At 44.0% G+C, this 21,196-nt stretch overlaps 1 protein-coding gene across 1 annotated transcript in view; it reads right to left on the minus strand.

Moving 5' to 3' along the window:
* LOC111974732 (transmembrane protein 132C) overlaps positions 1–7,895 on the minus strand; it is a 108,609-nt gene extending 100,714 nt beyond the window's left edge. Inside the window, exon 1 of the mRNA XM_024002696.2 lies at positions 7,716–7,895. Within this exon, the coding sequence (XP_023858464.1) occupies positions 7,716–7,874 (159 nt within the window). The 5' untranslated portion in view covers positions 7,875–7,895. The remainder of the gene's footprint in view (positions 1–7,715) is intronic.
* Between the last annotated feature and the right edge of the window lie 13,301 nt (positions 7,896–21,196).

The following is a 21,196-nucleotide window of genomic DNA, read 5'->3' on the forward strand; positions in this document are numbered from 1 at the left end:
GAGATGAACATACTTTGGTGCGAAAAGTGCAAATCAATCCCAGAACAACAGCAAAGGACCTTGTGAAGATGCTGGAGGAAACAGGTACAAAAATATCTATATCCACAGTAAAACGAGTTCTATATCGACATAACCTGAAAGGCCGCTCAGCAAGGAAGAAGCCACTGCTCCAAAACCGCCATAAAAAGCCAGACTACGGTTTGCAACTGCACATGGGGACAAAGATCGTACTTTTTGGAGAAATAGAACCGTTTGGCCATAATGACCAACGTTATGTTTGGAGGAAAAAGGGGGAGGCTTGCAAACCGAAGAACACCATCCCAACCGTGAAGCACGGGGTGGCAGCATCATGTTGTGAGGGTGCTTTGCTGCAGGAGGGACTGGTGGCACTTCACAAAATAGATGGCATCATGAGGGAGGGAAATTATGTGGATATATTGAAGCAACATCTCAAGACATCAGTCAGGAAGTTAAAGCTTGGTCGCAAATGGGTCTTCCAAAAGGACAATGACCCCAAGCATACTTCTAAAGTTGTGGAAAAATGGCTTAAGGACAACAAAGTCAAGGTATTGGAGTGGCCATCACAAAGCCCTGACCTCAATCCCAYAGAAAATGTGTGGGAAGAACTGAAAAAGTGTGTGCGAGCAAGGAGGCCTACAAACCTGACTCAGTTACACCAACTCTGTCAAGAGGAATGGGCCAAAATTCATCCAACTTATTGTGGGAAGCTTGTGGAAGACTACTCGAAACGTTTGACCCAAGTCAAACAAGTTAAAGGCAATGCTACCAAATACTAATTGAGTATATGTAAACTTCTGACCCACTGGGAATGTGATGAAAGAAATAAAAGCTGAAATAAACCATTCTCTCTATTATTATTCTGACATTTCACATTCTTAAAATAAAGTGGTGATCCTAACTGACCTAAGACAGGGAATTTTTACTAGGATTAAATGTCAGTAATTGTGAAAAATGGAGCTTTAATGTATTTGGCTAATCATTTTTTGCAGCTGCGTAGGTTGTGTCTGAGTGGGAAGAGACCTGTGGATGTGCATAGAGTCAGTATGGATAGTCTGTGGGAGAGGGAGCAATAGTCATTATGCATAGGTTGTTGATACTCTTTCCTTGGTGTCAGCCCTAGTGATGGAAACAGTAATAACCCTAGTGCTTAAAAGCCCGGAGGGACACCAGTGCTGCTATGAAGAAAAAAAACTAACTTTCTTTTTACAGGTGAGAAGATGAGAAGATGAATTGGATTATTTACCAAGTGGGAGTGTCTGCTCCTATTCTAATGTGTCTGAGTGTAAGTCTGAGATTTAATGACCTATCTGAAGCAATTAAGGTCTCGCTTTCTCTGAAAACACTGTGAGAGATACACAATTTGGTGTTTCAGGAGTGACTTAATAACTGGAGGGAAATTACTTATTCTCGTCATCCCCTCAAAGAAAACAATCTGCAGTTATTTAGCCAAGCTCTTCAAATTGGGTTGGGAAGACAGAAAAAAAGCACACTCACTGAAAACGGAAAACAGTCAATCTGTAATTAAGTCAGAGTCACTTTTCAATTGCAACTTTTTTCCTCACACAGATCCCCCCCCTCCTCAGATGTATTTAGCCCATTGGGTACTGCTGCAACTCATTGGCATCTTCAAGGAACAAAGATAAACAAGTGTTCCAATTAAGAATTAATTTTGTGTCGGGGACTTGGAGTGCATGCCTTGTCTGCTGGGATTTTACACACAGACAGACAGACCACAATAGACGAGGCTAGACACCAAAGGCGCAAGAGAGCTGGAGAGCTCGGAGGGACGATGAGTAAGAAAGAGGAAGAGAGAGAGAGAGAGAGAGAAAGCAAAGAGAGAGAGAGAGAGAGAGAAGACGAGACGAGAGAGCAGAGAGAGAGAGAGAGAGGAGACGAGACGACACGGAGAGAGAGAGAGAGAATGAAAATAATAAACTGTATAGAAAACACAGTCTGCATCTATCTTGAGGATGAAGAGACAACCAATTGAACCAAGGGAGGAGGAAAAAAAGAAAAGAGCTTCTGAACGAGAGAGCAGAGACAAACAGACAGAGGAGAGAAGAGAAGACGAGAGAGAGAGGAGAGAGAGAGAGAGACGAGAGCAGGCAACAGGACCAGACAGACAGACAGACAACAGCCGAGAGAAGACCAGGATCAGACAGACAGCACCAGACAAGAGAGCAGAGGAGAGGCGAAGGAGAGAGAGAGAAAGAGAGAGAGAGAGAGAGGACCGGAACGACGGACCACCCGACGGCCAACGGAGCACCCCACGGCACGGAACACGGTCCGCACGGACCACGGCAACGGACGACGCCAACGACGGAGCGGCACGCGACAAAGACGGTGACAAACACGGCAGGACGGACAGACGGAGGCACGCAACGGACGGACGTGACGGCACGACAAAACGGTACAGCAGGACCAACAGACAGACAGACAGACACGCGACAGACGACAGACAGACAGAAACAGACAGACAGACAAGACAAGAATGACAGAGAGAGAGACAGAGAGAGAGAGACACAGACATGAGAGAGACAGAGAGAGAGAGAGACAGAGGAGAAGAGACACAGAAGACGACACAAACTGACGAAGACAGAAGAGATAGCCCATAGAGCAGAGAGAGAGAGAGAGAGAGAGAGAGAGAGAGAGAGAGAGACTCGGTGTAGTGAGGGGTGAAAAAGCCCCATAACAAGCCCAACACAGCCCAGTAATGATCGTACTTTGAAGATAAAGGAAGTGCATTACTGATCCAATTTATCTTTCAAGCCAAAAATCCCAAAAAGCAGCAAAATAATCCGCTTTTAGGAGCCTCCTCTTGTCTATAAAAAATCCTTCACTGTGCAAGACAAATTGCACCTAATAATCCATATTTCCAAAAGAGGTTTTCACTGTGTAGCCAAGCATCACGATGACCAAAAGCATGACATGGAGGAGGACTTTGAGTGAAATAATGTCACATCATTTTCACCATTACGGAAAAACAAAGGGACTATATACTGCAAAGTGATGATTCACAGACAGACAGACACGTGTGTGAATCCAATCTGGATCTTTCCCTCCAAACAACCCAAAAGTCGTGAGTTTGTTTCCCCACACAGGCCACTATCTGACCTGACCATTTGATGACTCAGAGGCAGACAGAGACAGACAGAGCACATGTCCTGATTATCCACCTTTCATTTGGTGACCTCTCCTTACACAGCAATTGGCTGGCTTTCATCTTGTGACCTCTCACACTGACCCCTCTCTGAGACCTGACAGCCTGTAAACTGAGCCTCCTCCAGCACTTTGAAATCCATCAGGACAGACCATAGAATGACCTGCTTGCCTGCTAGAGCTAGAGGCTACGGGAGGGAGAGATGGTGGACACATGCACAGAAGGGTGAATGGATGAGGTAGGTAGGCTGGACTGTATATGACAGGGGTGTCAAAGTCAATTCCCGGAGGGCCGTGTGACTACTGGCTATAGTTATTTCCTGTCAATTCGTGTTCAATGAAGACCTAGACAACCAGGTGAGAGGAGTTCCTAACTAAAACAACACCAGATTCTAAACTTTTAATTTAAATTATTATACAAAATTCTTGCAACCAATAGAATGTTATATACAGTATATTTCCAGCTCTGCAGATTCTGCTGCGAAGAGACAGAATCATTAGATAATTTGTTTTGGTACTGTCCATATGTAGCTTGTTTTTGGTCGCAGGTTCAGGAAAGGCTGAAGAATTGCAGCATTTTACCTGGCGCTAACTCTGCAGATAGCATTGCTGGGTGATCTGAAAAGTCATAGGCAATCGATCAATAATATAATAATACTGGAATAACGGAATTTTTTGAATCTTTAATTTACAATCTGTAGAAACTACGAGAATAGAAAGGTCCAGAACTTTTGTAAAACATCACAGTTGAAAAATATACGGCAAGTAAAACACTGTGGATGGTGTTAAGAGATAGATGGGAGGGGTTGAATGGGAGATACCTAGTCAGTTGTCCAACAATGTATTCAACTGAAATGTGTCATCCTCATTTAACCCAACCCCTCTGAATCAGAGACGTGCAGGTGGCTGCCTTAATTGATATCCACATCTTCGGCGCCCGGGGAACACTGCCTTGCTCAGGGGCAGAACGACAGATTCATAACTTGTCAGCTCAGGGATTCGATCAAGAAACCTTCCGGTTACTGGCCCAACGCTCTAGCCACTAGGCTACCTGCCCAACGCTCTAGCCACTAGGCTAACTGCCACCCTTCAGTGGAGCTGAAGGGTGGGACTAATAACAACAAGATAACTCATGTAAAATATACTAGGTCTGTAAAATGTATCTTGGTTCAGAACTGTGAAACAGCACTGTTAAAAATATATGTGAAATAGAAATCAAACTGGATATTGTTCAGAAATAGATGAGAGGGGTTAAGGGTCGCGGAAGGATAGGAGTAAAAACAAACAAAATATAACTATTGTAGAATATACTGTGTCCGTAAAATTATAAGCAATGTATTAGTTGGAAGCAGAAGCCTAAGTGTTGTTGTTCATTAGTTTACTCCAATTAGGGGAATGGTGGTACGGTTAGTGGAAAACAATGAAGGAAAATATATTTTTGCACACACCTACTCCATTCAAGGGTTTTTCTATATTTTTTTTACTATTTTCTACATTGTAGAATAAAAGTGAAGAATTCAAACTATGAAATAACACATATGGAATCATGTAGCAACAAAAAATGTATTTTCTCTGTATATATCAATGATGTCGCTCTTGCTGCGGGTGATTGCTTGATCCACTTCTACGCAGACGACACCATTCTGTATACATCTGGCCCTTCCTTGGACACTGTGTTAACAAACCTCCAAACGAGCTTCAATGCCATACAACACTCCTTCCGTGGCCTCCAACTACTACGCTAGTAAAACTAAATGCATGCTTTTTAACCGATCGCTGCCCGCACCCGCCCGCCCGACTAGCATCACTACTCTGGACGGTTCTGACTTGGAATATGTGGACACCTACAAATACTTAGGTGTCTGGCTAGACTTTAGTGATGTCATTTACAAAATAGCCTCCAACACTCTACTCAGAAAACTGGATGCAGTCTATCACAGTGCCATCCGTTTTGTCACCAAAGTCCCATTTTATACCACCCACCACTGCGACCTGTATGCTCTCGTTGGCTGGTCCTCGCTACATACTCGTCGCCAAACCCACTGGCTCCAGGTCATCTATAAGTCTTTGCTAGGTAAAGCTCAAGCTCACCATAACAACACCCACCCGTAGCACGCGCTCCAGCAGGTATATCTCACTGGTCATCCCCAAAGCCAACACCTACTTTGGCCGCCTTTCCTTCCAGTTCTCTGCTGCCAATGACTGGAACGAATTCAAAAATCGCTGAAGTTTGAGACATATATCTCCCTCACTAACTTTAAGCATCAGCTATCTGAGAAGCTTACCGATCACTGCAGCTGTACACAGCCCATCTGTAAATAGCCCATTCAACTACCTAGCTCATCCCCATATTGTTTTTATTAACTTTTTTTTGCTCTTTTGCACACCAGTATTTCTACTTGCACATCATCATCTGCACATCTATCACTCCAGTGTTCATTTGCTAAATTGTAATTACTTCGCTACTATGGCCTATTTATTGCCTTACCTCCTTACGCCATTTGCACACACTGGATATAGATTTTTCTATTGTGTTATTGACTGTACTTTTGTTTATCCCACATGTAACTCTGTGTTGTTGTTTTTTGTCGCACTGCTTTGGCCAGGTCGCCGTTGTAAATGAGAACTTGTTCTCAACTGGCCTACCTGGTTAAATAAATGTGAAATAAAAATTAAAAATAAAATCTGTGACTCGACACAATCCTGTCTCTGAGCTCTATGGACAATTCCTTCGACCTCATGGCTTGGTTTTTGCTCTGACATGCATTGCCAACTGTGGGACCTTCTATAGACAGGTGTGTGCCTTTCCAAATCATGTCCAATCAATTGAATTTACCACAGGTGGACTCCAATCAAGTTATAGAAACATCTCAAGGATGATCAATGGAAACAGGATGCACCTGAGCTCAATTTCGAGTCTCATAGCAAAGGGTCTGAATACTTATGTAAATAGGGTATTTCTGTTTTTATGTATGCACTGTATATACACTACCATTGAAACGTTTGGGATCACTTAGAAATGTCCTTGTTTTTGAAAGAAAAGTACATTTTTTGTCCATTAAAATAACATCAATTGATCAGAAATACAGTGTAGACATTGTTAATGTTGTAAATTACTATTGTAGCTGGAAACGGCTGATTTTTATGGAATATCTACATAGGCGTACAGAGGCCCATTATCAGCAACCATCACTCCTGTGTTCCAATGGCACATTGTGTTAGCTAATCCAAGTTTATAATTTTAAAAGGCTAATTGATCATTAGAAAACCCTTTTGGAATTATGTTAGCACAGCTGAAAACTGTTGTGCTCATTAAAGAAGCAATAAAACTGTCCTTCTTTAGAATAGTTGAGTATCTATCGCATCAGCATTTGTGAGTTCGATTACAGGCTAAAAATGGCCAGAAACAAATAACTTTCTTCTGTAACTCGTCAGTCTATTCTTGTTCTGAGAAATGAAGGCTATTCCATGCGAGAAATTGCCAAGAAACTGAAGATCTCGTACAACGCTGTGTACAGTCGTGGCCAAATGTTTTGAGAATGACACAAATATTAATTTCCACAAAGTCTGCTGCCTCAGTTTGTATGATGGCAATTTGCATATACTCCAGAATGTTATGAAGAGTGATCAGATGAATTGCAATTAATTGCAAAGTCCCTCTTTGCCATGCAAATGAACTGAATTCCCAAAAAACATTTCCACTGCATTTCAGCCCTGCCACAAAAGGACCAACTGACATCATGTCAGTGATTCTCTCATTAACACAGGTGTGAGTGTTGACGAGGACAAGGCTGGAGATCACTCTGTCATCTGACATCATAAGTTGAATCAGGTGTGTGACCTTAACCTTAACCTAGAACTCTAACCCCCCCAAAAGAAGGTGCTCTGAGACATGGGCCCCCCATGGAGAAGGATCCATCCACCCCAGGCAGAGGGATCCGTCCAGCCCAGGGAGAGGGATCCGTCCAGCCCAGGGAGAGGGATCCGTCCAGCCCAGGGAGAGGGATCCGTCTTCCCTCAGGGAGAGGGATCCATCTTCCCTCAGGCCCTCTTACTGATCTACATGTTACCTCTGACCCCTGCCAGCCTATAGTAGCCAGGGGGGGAGAAAGGCGGGTAGCAGGGGTGCTGTGCAGAGCAGGAGGGTGGTACACGGTCTGACATTTCAGAAGTTTAGAGCCTCCAGGGAAGTGGGAGGGAGGACAAAGCTGCTTATTAAGTCAAAATGAAAGAAGATGTTGGTTTGTTTGTTCTTCTGAGGGGGAGAAGGAGTAGGTGACAGATGGAGGGTATCTGCATGGCCCTGGGGAATCCACCAGTAGTCAATATGCATCTCTGACTTTTCAAGGAGGGGGGCTTTTCTTCCTGGTCTTCAAATCATGGATGTTCAATGACTTGACTGAGGAGAGCTCTATTGCTGATTTAAAATAAAATGGCTTCCAAAGAATCCTCAGCACACGGATGTTCTAGATCCCTGTTTAAATGACCTGTCCTGCCCCATGTTGTCCTCCTAGCTCCTCCTAGTTTCCTTTTACCTCGGCCAGGGGTACGATGCCCTGGATGTCTCTCTGGCTGATGTAGAGGTGGGAGACGGCCTCTGCCTGTGTGCCTGTGGAGGGATACTCGATCTGCCACTGGATGGTCTGGGTAGACTGGAGGTTGATGATGTTGTCCATCTCAAACTCCACCTGCATCACCTCGTAAAAGGAGCCCTCCAACCTGTATGGAGGCATCAAGCAGAACATCAGGCAAGAGGCTCCATAAACAAAAACATACAAGATCTCCAAAAGATGTTGCATAATGCTTACTTTATTCAAATGTTATTTTATTTTCACTGCATCGGGATAGCATAAACATATGTGTTGGCTTAACAGCCACAAATATGTATGGTTGTCTACAGAATCTATGGTCTTATGAGACAGATGCTGATATACAGCAGTCCTTTGACTTTTTTCCACATGTTGTTGTGTTGCAGCCTGAATTTAAAATGGATTAAATTGAGATTGTGTGTCACTGATCTACACACAATACCCCATAATGTCAAAGTGGAATGTTTGAAATAATACAAAATGAAAAGCTGCATGTCTTTGGTCAATAATTAGTGCACCCCTTTGTTATGGCGAGCCTTAATAAGTTCAGGAGTAAAAATGCAACAAATCACATAATAAGTTGCATGGACTCACTCTGTGTGCAATAATAGTGGTTAACATCTCTGTACCCCACACATACAAGTATACAAGTATGTGTAAGGTCCCTCAATTGAGTAGTGAATTTTTAACACAGATTCAATCACAAAGACCAGTGGGGTTTTCCAATGCCTCGCAAAGAAGACCCATTGTTAGATGTGTAAAAAATAAATAAAAAAAAAGCAGATGCTTAATATCCCTTTGAGCATGGTGAAGTTATTAATTACATTTGGATTGTCAATCAATACACCCAGTCACTACAAAGATACAGGTGTCCTTCCTAACTCAGTTGCCGGAGAGGAAGGAAACCGCTCAGGGGTTTCACCATGAGGCCAATTATGATTTTAAAACAGTTACAGAGTAGCTGTGATAGGAGAAAACTGAGGATGGATCTACAACATTGTAGATACTCCACAATACTAACCTAAATGACAGAGTGAAAAGAAGGAAGCATGTACAGAATAAAATATTCCAAAACATGCATCCTGTTAGCAACAAGGTACTTTTTGTGATACTGCAAAAAATGTGGCAAAGAAATACACTTCATGAATACAAAGCATTATGTTTGGTGCAAATCCAATACAACACATTACTGAGTACCACTCTTCATATTTTCAAGCATGGTGGTGGCTGCATCATGTTATGGATATGCTTGTCATAGGCAAGGACTATGGAGTTTAGGATGAAATTAAACAAAATATAGCTAAGCACAGGCAAAATCCTAGAGGAAAACCTGGTTCAGTCTTCTTTCCACCAGACACTAGGAGACAAATAGACCTTTCAGCAGGACAATAACCTAAAACACAAGGCCAAATATACACTGGATTTGCTTACCAAGAAGACATTGAATGTTCCTGAGTGGCCGAGAAACAGTTTTGACTTAAATCGGCTTGAAAATCTATGGCAAGACTTGAAAATGACTTTCTTGCAATGATCAACAACAAACTTGACAGAGGTTGAAGAATTAAAAAAAATTGAATGGGCAAATATTGTACAAGCCAGGTGTGCAAAGCTCTTAGAGACTTACCCAGAAAGACCCACAGTTGTAACCGCTGCCAAAGGTGATTATAATATGTATTGACTCAGGGGGGTTGAATATCTTATCTAATCAAGATATATTAGGGCTTTTTTGTTCATTACATTTTTATAATTGTTAAAATGTTTCTTCCAATTTGACATTGAGTATTTTATGTAGATCGTTGACCAGAAATTACAATTAAATCCATTTTAATCCCACTTCCTAACACAACAAAATGAGGGAAAAGTCAAGGGGTGTGAAGGCAGTGTAGTTGTCTGTCTATTAACCTACTGAATAGACCTCTTAAGAAGATGTGCTTACAGGTCAGTTTGGTTGGCGTAAGCTGGCGAGTTGGATAAATGACCAGTGAGTTAGAATTCCAGTCGTCACTGTGACTGTGCCTTTTCTGCCAACTCAAGAGGTACAAATTGAATACGGTAATCACCCCATCCTAAATGAAAACTTTCTGGGTCGGAATGAGCTGATGATCCACACCCCTCTATAAAAACGGGATATAGTGTGATTATGAGGTACGATGAAACTACAATTGACCTTACTCTTCTCGTACTTTACAAGTAGATTCATATAATAATAATAATATATGCCGGCGCTTTTATCCACAGCAACTTACAGTCAGGCGGGCATCCATATTTGTATAGGTAGCCTCCAACGGGAATGAAAACCACCTCTACCAGCTGAGCCACAGGAGCGCAAATATTTGATCTACTTTGATTTAGCTGGTTGATCTGAGACGCTGTAAACGGAGCACAGCAAACTATTTGTTACGATCACGTCCCACAAAGTCGTCATGTATATTAACGGGGATAAAAAGGAATGATGGCTCACACACCAGTGTGTCAGGCTTCTACTTTTGACCAGGGCCCATCGTGCCCTACTTTTGACCAGGGCCCATAGTGCCCTATTTTTGACCAGGGCCCATAGTCCCCTACTTTTGACCAGGGCCCATAGTGCCCTACTTTGACCAGGGCCCATAGTGCCCTACTTTTGACCAGGGCCCATAGTGCCCTACTTTTGACCAGGGCCCATAGTGCCCTACTTTTGACCAGGGCCATAGTGCCCTACTTTTGACCAGAGCCCGTAACGCACAACTTTTGACCAGGGCCCATAGTGCCCTACTTTTGACCAGGGCCGTAACGCACTACTTTTGACCAGGGCCCATAGTACAATACTTTTGACCAGGGCCCGTAAACACTACTTTTGATCAGGCCCATAGTACAATACTTTTGACCAGGGCCATAGTACAATACTTTTGGCCAGGGCCCGTAACGCACTACTTTTGACCAGGGCCCATAGTACAATACTTTTGACCAGGGCCCGTAACGCACTACTTTTGACCAGGGCCCATAGTACAATACTTTTTACCAGGGCCCATAGTACACTACTTTTGACCAGGGCCATAGTACAATACTTTTGACCAGGGCCAATGTAAATACTTTTGACCGGGGCCCATAGTACAATACTTTTGACCAGGGCCGTAACGCAAAACTTTTGACCAGGGCCCATAGTAACATACTTTTGACCAGGGCCCGTAAAGCACTACTTTTTGACCAGGGCCCATAGTACAATACTTTTGACCAGGGCCCGTAACGCACTACTTTTGACCAGGGCCCAAGTACAATACTTTTGACCAGGGCCATAAGTTACACTACTTTTTGACAAGGCCCTAGTACATACTTTTGACCAGGGCCCATTAGTACAATACTTTTTGACCAGGGCCCATAGTACAATACTTTTGACCAGGGCCGTAACGCACTATTTTGACCAGGGCCCGTAGTACAATACTTTTGACCAGGGCTCATAGTACAATACTTTTGACCAGGGCCCGTAACGCACTATTTTGACCAGGGCCATAGTACATATACTTTTGACCAGGGCCCATAGTGCCTACTTTGACCAGGGCCCATAGTGCCCTACTTTGACCAGGGCCATAGTGCCTACTTTTGACCAGGGCCCATAGTGCCCTACTTTTGACCAGGGCCATAGTGCCCTACTTTGACCAGGGCCCATAGTGCCCTACTTTTGACCAGGGCCATAGTGCCCTACTTTTGACCAGAGCCGTAACGCACAACTTTTGACCAGGGCCCATAGTGCCCTACTTTTGACCAGGGCCCGTAACGCACTACTTTTGACCAGGGCCCAACTAGTCAATACTTTTGACCAGGGCCCGTAACACACTACTTTTGATCAGGGCCCATAGTACAATACTTTTGACCAGGGCCCGTAACGCACTACTTTTGACCAGGGCCCATAGTACAATACTTTTTACCAGGCCCATAGTACACTACTTTGACCAGGGCCCATAGTACAATACTTTTGACCAGGGCCCGTAACGCACTACTTTTGACCAGGGCCCATAGTACAATACTTTTGACCAGGGCCCGTAACGCACTACTTTTGACCAGGGCCCATAGTACAATACTTTTGACCAGGGCCCGTAACGCACTACTTTTGACCGGGCCCATAGTACAATACTTTTGACCAGGGCCCATAGTACACTACTTTTGACCAGGGCCATAGTACAATACTTTTGACCAGGGCCCATAGTACAATACTTTTGACCGGGCCCATAGTACAATACTTTTGACCAGGGCCCGTAACGCACTACTTTTGACCAGGGCCCGTAGTACAATACTTTTGACCAGGGCTCATAGTACAATACTTTTGACCAGGGCCCGTAACGCACTACTTTTGACCAGGCCCATAGTACAATACTTTTGACCAGGGCCCATAGTACAATACTTTTGACCAGGGCCCGTAACGCACTACTTTTGACCAGGGCCCGTAGTACAATACTTTTGACCAGGCTCAATGTACATACTTTTTGACCAGGGCCCGTAACGCACTACTTTTGACCAGGGCCATAGTACAATACTTTTGACCAGGGCCATAGTGCCCTACTTTGACCAGGCCCATAGTGCCTACTTTGACCAGGGCCCATAGTGCCCTACTTTTGACCGAGGGCCCATAGTGCCCTACTTTTGACCAGGGCCATAGTGCCTACTTTTGACCAGGGCCATAGTGCTACTTTTGACCAGGGCCATAGTGCCCTACTTTTGACCAGAGCCCGTAACGCACAACTTTTGACCAGGGCCATAGTGCCCTACTTTTGACCAGGGCCGTAACGCACTACTTTTGACCAGGGCCCATAGTACTTACTTTGACCAGGGCCCGTAACACACTACTTTTGATCAGGGCCATAGTACAATACTTTTGACCAGGGCCCGTAACGCACTACTTTTTGACCAGGCCCATAGTACAATACTTTTACCAGGCCCAAGTACACTACTTTTGACCAGGGCCCATAGTACAATACTTTTGACCAGGGCCCGTAACGCACTACTTTTGACCAGGGCCCATGGTACAATACTTTTGACCAGGGCCCGTAACGCACTACTTTTGACCAGGGCCCATAGTACAATACTTTTGACCAGGGCCCGTAACGCAGTACTTTTGACCAGGGCCCATAGTACAATACTTTTGACCAGGGCCCATAGTACACTACTTTTGACCAGGGCCCATAGTACAATACTTTTGACCAGGGCCCATAGTACAATACTTTTGACCAGGCCCATAGTACAATACTTTTGACCAGGGCCGTAACGCACTACTTTTGACCAGGGCCCGTAGTACAATACTTTTGACCAGGGTCATAGTACAATACTTTTGACCAGGGCCCGTAACGCACTACTTTTGACCAGGGCCCATAGTACAATACTTTTGACCAGGGCCCGTAACGCACTACTTTTGACCAGGGCCCATAGTACAATACTTTTGACCAGGGCCCGTAACGCACTTCAGGGAATAGAGTGTCTTTCGAGACACATGCTCTGACTGGCTTCAGAGGCTGGAAAATGAACAAAGCAGCCTCACATTGATGCGAGAGGCATTTTCAATACCCGACACAGATATGATCCACGGCACCTCCAATCCTTGTGTTCTGATCTCTGACCCATCACAGCTGTTTATCTCCAACCCTGTGTGCAGCGTTTCATTACCTCTCCCTGGAGGGCGCTGATGGATGTCAGGGCTACCTGACCTCTCCTCCTTCAAATGAATTTAGCCACAAGTAAATGAATGAACGAGGAAAACACGACACCCCTCACAAACTGTTCTGATACAGTATATGCTAGGATGAGCTGTGGCTGGAGGAGATATAGAGACAGACATAGAGAGAGACAGAGTGAGATAGAAATATATAGAATATCAGAGAGAGAGAAATGCTGGAGGAGAGAGAGAGAGAATCAGAGAGAGACAGATGTTGAGAGAGAGATGTTGGAGAGAGAGACAGAGAGAGAGAGAGAGAATCAGAGAGAGAGAAAATGAGAGAGGTGTGGAGAAAGCAGAAATTGTACAAGAGGGAAAGTGTCCCTCCTGAAGACATAATGTGAACTCCTGACCCTCCTGGATGAGGCACAGCCTGCTGGATTCAGCCTGTCTTTGGCACTGAGAATAGTACTGTACTGTGGGGGAGCAATGCTGGGGTTAAGGAAGTAAGGAATGAATACAGATGAGGGTGCGGGAGGGGGGCAGAGACATGAGCGAGAGAGGTCAGGGTATGTATGGCAGTGTTACGACTGGTATGCGGTGACTATGGCCACATATTGGTACAATTGGTGTGTGTATGCAGACACCACCTGTGCCTGAGCACCTGGCCTTTTGCCCTTCCACGTGCCAAGTGCCCTTTTGGGTGGTTGTATATGTACAGTACCAGTCAAACGTTTGGACACACCTAACTCATTCAAGGGTTTTTCTTTATTTTTACTATTTTCTACATTGTAGTGAAGACTTCAAAACTATGAAATAACACACATGGAATCATGTAGTAACCCAAAAAGTGTTAAACAAATCAAAATATATTTTATATTTGCGATTCTTCAAAGTAGCCACCCTTTGCCTGACAGCTTTGCACACTCTTGGCATTCTCCCAATCAGCTTCATGAGTTGATCACCTGGAATGCATTTCAATTAACAGGTGAGCCTAGTTAAAAGTTAATTTGTGGAATTTCTTCCCTTAATGCAGGGGTGTCAAACTCAAATACCCAGTGGGCCAAAATGTAAAACCTGAACAAAGTCGCGGGCCAACATTGAACAAATGAACCTTTTAATATGGACCCAAACAAGTTTTGCTTTAACATTGAATATGGAACAAGCATCGCTTATTACCATACAATATATAATTTAATAGTGGAGACATGCAAAATCGAATTTCAAATGAAAAAACACATCAATGGCATTCATTTATTAAATAAATAAAATTTAAATAAAAATCGTATGCCTCTTCTATTTGCAGCCTTCTGATTTAAATACCAAAATAAACTTTTTCCAGATGCGTCGCAGCTCTCATCCACAGCGAGGGAGAACGCAACGAAATCTTTTCCCTTTTCCATCAGCTGGTCATACAGATTGGTGGCAAGATCACATGTGCGATCAGCTACTGTGTTCCTGCTCAGGCTCACGTTTGAAAATGCTTGCTTTTTCTCTGGGCATACGAGGTCACAAACTTTCATCATGCACTTTTTCACGAACTCTCCCTCATTAAAGGGCCGGGCTGATTGTGCGATCTCTGCTGCCACTATATAACTAGCCTTTACAGCAGCCTCACTTTGTGATGTGGCTTTTTTGAACATATTCTGTTGTGAAACCAAACTTCTTTTCATCTCCTCTACTTTCTGGCTCATTTGAGTCATGTCCTTGTATTTGTCATGGTGTTTCGTTTCATAGTGTCGTCTAATGTTGTACTCCTTACTTACAGCCACGTTAACTCCACAAACAAGACAAACAGGTTTGTCTTTTACATATGTAAACAGATATTCTGCCTCCCACTTGTCCAGAAAGCTCCTGTTTTCTGCCTTTCTTTTCGCCATTTTTGGGAAGGGATAGCGCGCTGACAGTTGTAGCGTCTATGTTGCTATGACTACTGTCACAGAGGGCGTTTCTGGGTCCTGTCCTGATTGGCGCGCGAAAACAACAGCAGAGCATTATGGGATTCGTAGTATTAGCGGTGAATGCGCTGTATAATACCGGCGGGCCAGCTCTAGTAGTAATTTGGTATTGTCTCGCGGGCCAAATATAATTACCCCAAGGGCCAAATTTGGCCCGCGGGCCAGAGTTTGACACCCATGCCTTAATGCGTTTGAGCCAATCAGTTATGTTGCGACAAGGTAGGGGTGGTATTCAGAAGATAGCCCTATTTGGTAAAATAACATATTGTGGCAAGAACAGCTCAAATTAGCAAAGAGAAAGGACAGTCCATCATTACATTAAGACATGAAGGTCAATCAATCAGGAACATGTCAAGAACTTTGAAAGTTCAGTTGCAAAAAGCATCAAGCGCTGTGATGAAACTGGCTCTCATGAGGACCGCCACAGGACAGGAAGACACCGAGTTACCACTGCTGCAGAGGATAAGGTCATTAGAGTTAACTGCACCTCAGATTGCAGCCCAAATAAATGCTTCACATAGTTCAAGTAACAGACACATCTCAACATCAACTGTTCAGAGGAGACTGCGTGAATCAGACCTTCATGGTCGAATTGCTGCAAAGAAACCACTAGTAAAGGACACCAATAATAAGAAGAGACTTGCTTGGGCCAAGAAACATGAGCAATGGACATTAGACCGGTGGAAATCTGTCCTTTGGTCTGGAGTCCAAATTTTTGATTTTTGGTTCCAACCGCCATGTCTTTGTGAGGCGCAGAGTAGGTGAACAGATGATCTCCACATGTGTGGTTCCCACTGTTAAGCATGGAGGAGGAGGTGTGATGGTGCTTTGCTGGTGACACTGTCTGTGATTTATTTAGAATTCAAGGCACACTTAACCAGCATGGCTACCACAGAATTCTGCACCGATACGCCAACCCATCTGGTTTGCGCTTAGTGGGACTATCATTTGATTTTCAACAGGACAATGACCAAAAACACACCTCCAGGCTGTGTAAGGGCTATTTGACCAAGGAGAGTGATGGAGTGCTGCATTAGATGACCTGGCCTCCACAACCATCTGACCTAAACCCAACTGAGATGGTTTGGGATGAGTTGGACCGCAGAGTGAAAGAAAAGCAGCCAACAAGTGCTCAGCATGTGTGGGAACTCCTTCAAGACTGTTGGAAAATCATTCCAGGAGAAGCTGGTTGAGAGAATGCCAAGAGTGTGCAAAGCTGTCATCAAGGCAAAGCGTGGCTACTTTGAAGAATCTAAAATGTGATTTTGTTTCAGACTTTTTTGGTTACTACATGATTCTATGTGTTATTTCATAGTTTTGATGTCTTCACTAGTATTCTACAATGCAGAAAATAGTAAAAATAAAGAAAAACCTTTGATTGAGTAAGTGTGTCCAAACCTTTGACTGGTTCTCTATATATATTTTTTTATACCGTTTCTGTCATTGTTGTTCTGAACCCACTGCCCCCAAGTCGTTGTGACATCGTCAAGTTTGCCACCCCCACACGCCCTGTACAGAGATTGCGAGCGCCCGGGAACCATGCAAGTCTTGAGATTCGGTCACCGATTGAGTGTGTGTAGCTAGCTACCTTGTACTGCCACATTAGCATAACATTTGATTAACACTTGATAACACTTGATCGTCATCAATATTCGGTCTGGTTGGTTAATACACACAGCAGAGAGGAGCAGCTGCATCAACAACCCTCGCTCCGACCCAACTCCAACCCTTCCTCAGTCAGCAGCAGCAACACAGGTAGTCTAGAGTCTAGCTAACCAACATATATAAAAATATTCAGACAAGGCACTAGCCAGCCAGCGAGCCATATATCTTCAGTTAGAAGATGCTGAATATTACATTATGAAGTTATTTTGTAAGAGCATTGAAGATAAATCACAATCAGTTGATAGCACACCCTCTTTTCCCATGTCAATCATGTGTTTAGGAGGCACTGAGGTAACTAGCTTTCCTTACAGTTTGTGATGAGTGAGAAATAAGGAGGCCTATGCTAAAAAAAAAACAGAGGCAGTTGGTATGTTATGAAGTTTTAAATATAAATTATGAAAGTCTGTTTTTTTTGGGGGGGGGTGTCTATGTATGTTCCTGTGTGTGTGTGTGTGTGTGTGTGTGTGTGTGTGTGGTGTGTGTGGTGTGTGTGTGTGTGTGTGTGTGTGTAGTGTGTGTGTGGTGTGGTGTGTGAGTGTGTGTGAGAGAGAGAGAGTTTGTGTGTGTAGCATGGTGTCATACTAGGCCTCAGTAGGATGGGATTAGTGGGATGATCATTCATTGAGCCACGACTCAAACGGCTGTTAGAGCGTAACCGTTCTCTTTCAACGGGCCGTGCGAGGGTGGAAACCAATTTAGTGTGTGTGTGTGTATGTGTGAGAGCGAGAGCGAGAGAGGACGTGTAGTGGAGGGAGAGTAGCATATAATACTGTATATCAGGGATCATCAACCAGATTCAGCCACAGGGCGATTTTTTTTCTTGAGCGGATGGTCAGGGGGCTGGAACATAATTACAAACCATTTGTGAACTGAACATTTACCGCAAGAAGCCCAAACGCATATACTATTTCCTAATATTTTCAATATAATTTCAAACATTACATTGGTATGGATCACATACTGTACTGTCTGTCTCTCTATTGTGCGTGGGAATACTTTGGAACAGATTTCCAAAATCGAAATCACTTGGAGCTGATTTGCTCGTATTTTTACAGTCTTTTATGTCCAACAATAAAATAATTGTTTTAATTATTATAATTAAAAAAACATTTGCTCAGAAAACTTAGGGGGCCAAATAAAATTACCCACGGCCCAAATTCGGCCAGTGGACCGCCATTTGGGGAACCCTGCTTTATGGTGTAAGAAGATTAGTAAACCAGTGGCAGATTTAGAGAGGAGAAAAGAAGACAGGAAAAAAGTGATTTAGTAAAGGCTGGATAATACTTTGGCTGATTAGAGCAGTTGCTGAGACGTGAAACCCAGAGTGGAGTGGTGATTCATGGGATTTAAGTCGAGGAATGGAGTGCGGTATCAAGTAACACTAAGGCACAAGGCTCCATTCTCCTGACACTTAGAGGCCCAGCGCACTAAAGTCTTTACCCATGAGGCCGTAGGGTTGGAGACAGGGGTATAGAGGGTGCAGGTGGTGTAGATCCATCCCTTCAGTAGCTGCTCAGTCATCGTCTCCGGGGTAGAGGTGCTAGCCACCACACTAAGCCATGCTAACCCTGCCGCCCCTCTGTTGCCGGGCCCTGAACCCTTCCTGCTATACCGAGTCTTCATGCGGAGATACATTCAGTCCCACGAGCCACCCTTCACCTTTCTCCAAACGGCTATATAAAGGTTGAGGAGTCAAGCCTCCGTCCGGCTGTACTGTCGATACGAGGTGATGGGATCAAGGTGATGTAGGGTTGATGAGAGTATGGAGGGAAAAAAGGAAGTTGTCTATGTTGCTAATAAACGCACGCGCGCACACACACACACACACACACACACACACACACACACACACACCACACACACACACACACACACAACACACACACACACAACACACACACACACACACACACACACACACACACAACACACACACACACACACACACACATTCACTTAACCGGATGAGTATTGTTTGCACGTACACACACATACACACTATGCCTGCGGTACCATTCAATAGTCCTCTCACTTTCTTTACACTGAGCATGAGCGTGTGGCCGGTGCGTCAGCGCAGGGCGACTAATATTACGTCACCATTCAGGTGTGTCTCCTAGTCCTAGGTAATAATAATTTGTCATTAGTGCTTAAATCATCCGCTCCAGTGTGTGGTGGTGGAGGAAGTGGACTGGGGAAGGAGGAGAGGAAGAGGATGGAGGAGAGGAGGAGGAGGACAAGAGAAGGAGGAGAGGAAGAGGAGAGGAGGAGGATGGTGGAGGAAGGAGGTGAGGAAGAGGAGGGAGGAGAGGAGAGGGATGACAGTAGAGAAGGAGGAGAGGAAGATGAGAGGAGGAGGAGGTGGATGGGGAAGGAGGTGAGGAAGAGGAGGAGGAGAGGAGGTGGATGGGGGAAGGAGGTGAGGAAGAGGAGGGAGGAGAGGAGGAGGAGGTGGATGGAGGAAGGAGGAGAGGAGGAGGAGAGGAGGAGGAGGAGGAGGATGGGGGAAGGAGGTGAGGATGAAGGGGTACTGCTTCTCCTTTGCAGTTGAATTAATTAGACATCATTGATTTCTGCCATTCTGCACCTCTGAGAGGAGACTGGAGTATTTATTTTATGTCAGAAGGCATAAAATGGGCAGACGAGACCTCAGAGCCATTTATCACATGGGCTTGTTGTTTAACCTTTGGAGAGAAAGTCATATTTCAAAGTTGGAAACTAAAAATCAGCAGCACACATACACACAAAATAGAAAGGGATGGCTAGGTGTAATCACTGGACCTTAAAAAGCAATGCGTCACTTGTGACAGGTTCCTTCAGGTATGGGCCGATTCGTCCGATATGACAAGCCCTTCTTCAGGAAGTTTGTCCAAGTTGTCCTCCAAGATGGAATAAAGGCATTTATTTGTCTTTCTTTCTTTCTTTCTGCGTGTCCGAATACCCGTACTAGCATTCTAAATAGTTGGCTGATTGGGTATGCAAAAATATAGTAGGCCTAAATATCAGGATGTCATACAGATTTTGGCTTTTCATCTAGTAGAATTCGCTGCACGCTATTGAGGAAGATTAATCGTCTTTCCAGACGCAGGTGTGTTTGACAACAGCTGATGATCAAGGTAATGTGACTCACTGTACCGTAATCAAGATCATGTGACTGTGCATTAGGGGCGGCAGGTAGCCTAGTGGTTAGAGCGTTGGACCAGTAACCGAAAAGTAGATAGAATCCCTGAGCTGACAAGGTAAAAATCTGTCATTTTGCCCCTGAACAAGGCAGTTAACCCACTGTTCCCCGGTAGGCCGTCATTGTAAAATAAGAATTTGTTCTTAACTGACTTGCCTAGTTACATAAAGGTTAAAAAAAATTCAAAAATTAAATTATGCATTCTCAGTAGGGATTGGCCTAGTACTGTATGTTGTTTTACATTTGTTCCTTACTGCATTCGTTTACACTGTAGCGTAGTTCTAAATAGGACGTGGTTTGATTAGTACACAGTATATTGTAAGTAGTAGGCAAGACAGACTACCGACACGACCACAGATATCTGTACGCTTTGAATTGCAAAATGGGATGTCCTTAAAAGGTAGTAATGACATGGTTTTCAGAATGTTTAGCATTAGGAAAGACCACGGAAACCCGTATTTATTTCACCATACTTACTAAAATTACATAAAGTCTCCTAATCATACTACATACTATTTAGAACGTACCGTTTAGTATGAATCAAATCAAATGTTATTGGTCACATACACATATTTAGCAAATGTTATTTCAGGATCTAACTGTGTGCAGTGAGCAACACATATGAACATACTAGGCTCAGCCATACAAACAGAACCAACGTAGAGTGGATGCAAGGGGACGTTTGAGTGGCTTTTAGTGAACTTCTAATGGCAATTACAGTGACCTAATCACCATCATTGTTGTAATAACAAGAGAAAGGCAGTGAAGGACAGAAAAGAGGAAGTTGAGGAGGACGTATCGGGATGCCCTGTGTGAGAGGAGACTGAGGTATCATCTGAGTTCAACCACTGGTTAAGCAGTTGTTTTATCAACCAAATCTTTTGGAACAGGGGGGAGTGAGCAAATATGGCGAGATAGAAAGAGAGAAGGAGAGAAAGAAAATCCCCTTGTTCCAGACAGTGATAACCCAAGACAGCACTGAAACCTCTCCTAAAACCACACAAAC

Source organism: Salvelinus sp. IW2-2015, linkage group LG15 (assembly GCF_002910315.2).
Source record: "Salvelinus sp. IW2-2015 linkage group LG15, ASM291031v2, whole genome shotgun sequence".
NCBI lineage: Eukaryota > Metazoa > Chordata > Actinopteri > Salmoniformes > Salmonidae > Salvelinus > Salvelinus sp. IW2-2015.